General features: G+C 44.5%; 1 protein-coding gene across 1 annotated transcript; it reads left to right on the plus strand.

Annotated features, from left to right (window-relative positions):
• The first annotated feature begins 433 nt into the window (after positions 1-433).
• Positions 434-2,977, plus strand: LOC115308856 (nuclear apoptosis-inducing factor 1-like). Its single transcript, XM_040208184.2, has 5 exons — positions 434-689; positions 1,191-1,382; positions 1,536-1,580; positions 1,736-1,780; positions 2,931-2,977. Exons 1-5 carry the CDS (start codon positions 434-436, stop codon positions 2,975-2,977), a joined length of 585 nt encoding a protein of 194 aa, XP_040064118.2.
• Positions 2,978-5,586: the final 2,609 nt, after the last annotated feature.

Genomic DNA, 5,586 nt, shown 5'->3' on the forward strand with positions numbered 1-5,586 from the left:
CAGGGTACTGAAAAGCGCGGGCATGTTTGAATGTCGGTTTCGGCATCATTTTCATTTGCCGATTTTACATAAGCTATTCCGAATTTCCCGATACTAAATATTAAAGTGGAAAGGGTAAAGGCCGGGGATTCAGAGGCCGGATTCTCAAAAAACATCTTATCTTACGAAATCTTAGCCAAGAAGTTCGTAACTTAAGAAGTTCGTAACTAAGATCAGCCGAAATCGGTATGCTCGAAAGGCTTCTCAGCGTGTTCTTAGCTGCGAACTAGGGAACGACCAGGGAACGACAGAAGGCGCGAGAGGAGCGAGAGAAAGAGAAGCTTCCGGTGTCTCGTAACCGACGAGAACAAGCGAGAGGGGTGTGTTTCTATGGCGATTCTGACGACAATAGCAGCAGGTTTGGTTTGATAGTACTGCGCGTAGTTGAGATCTCATGGCGTCTCCACCACCTGTCAAAAAGAGCCGAAAGGCCAATTTTTCGGACAACGAGCTGTCGGCTCTGGTAGACGGATACGAGCAGCGCAAAGTGGCGATTGAGGGAAAAGGGAACAGCGTGCATGGCTCGATTGCCAAGCAGCGGGCTTGGGAACAAATTACTCGCGATGTGTTCGCAGTTTCCGGCATCCGAAGGGAAGTGGCCGACATAAAAAAGAGATGGGCCGATGCCAAGAGCATCAACAAGAAGCGAGGTAAGTCAATCCTCAAGTTTTGGAGTTCGCGAACTTAAATGATGCGATATGCTTTGTATTAATGTAAAAGGCAAATGTTCGGCGCTAGCACTGAGTCAACGCACGAGCACATTTTACTCCTTCACAATAGTGCTTTTAATAATGTTGTTGGCATTAGACGCGCTAGCGGAGATGACTCAGCTAGATGCATTCTTTTGCGAACATTTATTTTATGCTGTCATACACTGCGGAAGGTTCCCGCCTTCTGTCAGCAACGAAGGAGGTTTTAGCAAGCGTGTAGTGACAACTAACAGTGTTAAACCAGTTCAATTTTGCTCGAGATATTAGATGGTGTCCGACACAGAAAAATCTCGCGAAGTTTGAGGTCATCCTTACGCACGTTGAAAGGCATACCTGTTGCCCAAAAGCCTTGGCTAGGCAATGAAAACCGGTGATCGAGCAGTCGCGCTTACAGCAGCCTCCTTTGTCGGCTACGTTATTTAGTACTGACACAATACGCAGGTGCAGCCGTGAAAAAAAGTCAGTGTGCCACTGGAGGCGGCGTAGGTGACGAGCCCCTCAACGAGATGGAGGAGAGAATCGTGGGGCTGCTCAACATGGAGTCGGTGGAGGGCATCCCAGGCGCCTTTAACATTGGCGTTGCCCCGATTCAAGAGGTGTTTGTGGGTGTGCCCTTCTCCCTGCCACTCTCGGGTAGGTATGCGCAAGCCTGGATTAAACACTACCTTTCTTCATTAATGGTTTGCCTAGAATTATGTTGTCAAAACATTATTTGCAGCCTAGCATGTGCTTGTCATGTTTGTTGCTTTTCTTGGTCAAGCTAATTTTTAAATACAAATTTTCAAGGTACTCCTGCCAGGCCGAGCTCAGCAAAGCCAGTTCCCTCAGTTGGTGAGTTAGCAAGGGTTCTACTTCCATTGCAAAATATAAAATAATAGTGCCGTCCAAGCAAACTACCAGTTAATTTGTATGTACCCGCCTAGTATGTACCTGTCACGTTTGTTGCTTTTCTTGGTCAAACTAATCTTTAAATACAAAATTTTAAGGTACTCCTGCCAGGCCGAGCTCAGCAAGGCCAGTTCCCTCACTTGGTGAGTTAATAATGTGGGCTGATTAGTTGCATGGTTAATGTTTCTCTTCATTACTGCTCTTCAAGCAATCCCTGTAACTTCCAGTTTTGAATTATCAATCGGATAGCTGATTATCCAAGTGATTTGGACTGGGACCCACATTGTATGGACAAGCAATACCTTACTGTCTTCCCAAACACTGTTTGCTGGATCCGTACAGTGTATTTCTGGATCTTGTTTAAAGGGGCGGTGCAACGATATTCAATTGGAATGTTTTTCACTTTACACGAGCTTACTGGCGCTAATGGGACTCAAGGATACTCGCACACAACGGCACTGACCAAGAAACTCCTTTGTTGCGCTGTAATTTCGAGGACAAAACCGAGCGTTTTCATTCAATCTCTCCTTCGCAAAACCTGATGACGTAGCTCGGCAGTAGCAGTACCGCCCAGTGACGATATTTGAATGCGGCTTATAGATTGGACCCGAGCATTGCGTGGGCACTCAATTTGGGCTCGTGATAATCGACAGCTCGAGAAGCATTCGGGTAGTGTCCTGTGTCCAATCGCTGCAATGACGACAACAGCCGAACCATAACAATGTCTGGAACGCAGCGCGTTTCCTATGCCTTGCCAACCCCAGCGCATGGCTATGATCAACATTGGCGGCATATAATCGGCTCCAGATCACGTGGCCACTTGTTCTGGCTGCGAGTTGAGGGGATGACCTCTGCTCGTTTTTCTTTATTTTTTTCTGTGACTTCGATTGCGTGTGGAGAAAAACAAACGGGTATTTCACAGGTCATAAACGTCACGGATCCGTTCTAAGCGGTATTTGCGCAAAATACAAAAATCGTTGCATCGCCCCTTTAAGGCACCACCATAACGGCAGGCAGGTCCACGGTTTTCTACCATAGCAATCATAACATTACTTATAATGGTTATAATTACATTACCTAATCACAACCTTTTCGGTCATTCAACCTGGTTGGTAGTCAACGAATACGGTGGCCGCCAGGTGCAGGTGTTGCTGTTTGAGCAATCAAGCTTAGTTGGTACAACTTCCTGCAATCTCTCAGTCCTGTGTTAGTGAGCATTTTTTTTCCACGCAGAGTCTGTATTTCCTAACAGCAAATATTTCGGTACTCAAGGCTGTTGGCTTTTCTATTTAGATAGCCAAGAAGCAAGCACGAGCACGAGTGGCCAACCAGAAATTTGAGGTAGCTAAAAAGTTCGCCGGAGTCCCATGGGAACGTTTCCTGGCATTTTTGGTTTCAGCAGCAGAAATGGACAACCATTGAAAACATGCCGATGCCATTACAATGGTAGGGATAGTATCGATCATTACCGCGGTCCTTGACCCTCGACAATTGTAAGCTTAGTTATTCTCTCTAAACACCGGAATCTGCATGGTTGAAGAAACTAAGAAGCAGAAGTAGAAAAAAAAAAAAAAAAAAAAAGACGACGACGACAAGCAAGCAAAGTTGCTTTTTGTCGTTATTTTGTTGTTTCTATACTTTCTCCACCTAGTGTCAGTTGTTCTGAGAAAATGGTAAACTTACACCAGCTCGACTGTGCCATCACTGTATTATTGTAGGCCGATTAGCCTAAGAAATAGAAGGAACCAAGACTATCGACCTAAATTTGGCGGGAAAATTGCGTGTTACATTGGCGTTAGACTTCCAATTACTCATTTGTTTTAATTACTTTGTGGAATTCCTTAAAACATTCTGTGTGAAATGAAAAAAAATATGTCGGACCCATTGAGCAGCAGTAGAACTGGAATCCTCTTTTTTTTCAATGACCTTAAAAACTACATGCGAATTATTAGCAGAATTCATCTCAGCATGCATAAGTAGCGGAATTTTCGGGGAAATAAAATTATATGCTCGCAACTGTTTCGCGTTTCAGTGTTTGACGCTACAGGTGTGGTAGGCGTTAAATAATAATAATAATAAATGTAACGCGTCACGTGCAAATAAAATGAACGCGCAACTGACCAACGTTACCTCGGAAAAAAAAGAAAAAAATAACACATTACCATACACTCTAAGAAATGGCTGTGCGTCTTATACTTTCCCGCAAAACATTCGAAGAGCCAGTCTCTGCTATCTAGGAAATCAGCTCAACGAGTGATGAGGCGGAACATCCGTTTAGACCTAACAATGAAGTCTGCGCTGCGGCATTACACAATGCAAAGCGTCCTGCCTTTCTTGCGTAATGCCACAGCGCAGACTTAATTTTGAGGTCTAAACAGATGTTTCGCCTTATCATTCGCCGAGCTGATTTTGTAGATCGCAGAGATTGGCTCTTCGAATGTTTTGCGGGAAAGTAGGCGCGCTATCATTTCTTAAAGCGTACCGTGACCGATGAAAAGCACCGCACGTTACGTTTGCGTTAGTTTTGATTTTTGAATGAAAAAGTTGTACTGTCTTGACGTTACGGGTATGTGTTTGTACATGTTGTCTTCATTATAAAATAAAGCAAAATATATAAAAAGGGGGTGCAAGACGCATAGTTAGTTCCTCGTGGAGCAGGCATATCTGTCGTCTTGCTGCAAAGAGAGAGAAAAAGACAGGTAGAGAGATAGAGTGGTGGACATTACTAGGTCTACCACTGCTTGTCAACGCAGAAAAGGGGGGTGCAAGATTAGCACATCTTCTTTACAGTTACCTGAATGCTCACGAGGAAAAACGCGAACGTGTATATAAAGCGGATGTACAATATGTTTTTCTGAAGTTGACAGAAGAAGCGACCTCCCGCATTTGCTCAGAAATTAAAATTAGCTGAGTTTGAATTCAATTTTTTTCACAACATGCATAGGTACAGATCATTGTTGTTAGCAAGTTTCCCCTTTACACGAATCATACTCAGCTGTTATACTTCAGTAAGAGCTAAACTTCTAAGTTGGCATTTTTCACTTTGTCTCGTTTCTTAGTGAACGTTTGGAGGTATTTAGTATGAGTGCCAGAATTCAAATATTTTGGCACCTAGAAACCTAAACAATTAAAGTGGCGTTATGTAAGTCTTGGGAAGAAGATGAAGCGAGTGACTAACTGTATCGCGCGTTAACTGAAATAAGTAACGCAAGTATGTTACACGTTATTTTGAAAATGTAGTAAGTACGTTTCAAGTGTTACAAAAAATTACCCCGCCACGAGTAACGCTGTTACTTGTAAAGCGTTACCGCCAACCCTTGGTGCTACACCTTCTGGACAACTTGGAGATCCAAGGCATGGAACCAGATTTCCCACATACGAAATCGTCTGGTCATTTCCACCGCAAGGGGGCCAAGTGCAGTTGACCACGCGAGCGGCGCTCCGCCGCAGATAAAAGGCCGTCGCAAAATGTGCGCAAGGACTTTTGGCTCGCGACGCGGGCAATAAGAGCGGAGCAATGACTACGTGTCGTTGAACCGGTGAGTTATGTCATTCTGCGAGGTGGGTAGCAGGAAGGGAAATCGTACAACCCTAAAAGGATATGACGGCGAAATTTCGGCACTCATTTCTTGGTCTTTCGAGGGAGCAGTATCACACCAAACACACCAATCTCTGATTGAGAGAGACGCGGAAAGGAATTTAGAACGAATTAAACGATCAGAAAAGAGCACCTGGTGGATGTCGGTAAAGCCTCGTTTGTAATACCCGTCTAGGAGCCTTGACAGGTAGTGACGATAGGTAACCGGACAAAAGCTCACCGGACAAAAGCTCACCCGTTTTTTGACAGACCCGGACAAAAGCTCACCCGTTTTTTGACAGACCCGGGCAAAAGCTCACCTCGATTTCTTTTTTTCTCCCTACCCGGGCGAAACAAGGGCTGAAATAAAGT

The sequence above is a fragment of the Ixodes scapularis genome, unplaced genomic scaffold, assembly GCF_016920785.2.
Source record: "Ixodes scapularis isolate PalLabHiFi unplaced genomic scaffold, ASM1692078v2 PGA_scaffold2__306_contigs__length_199485367, whole genome shotgun sequence".
NCBI lineage: Eukaryota > Metazoa > Arthropoda > Arachnida > Ixodida > Ixodidae > Ixodes > Ixodes scapularis.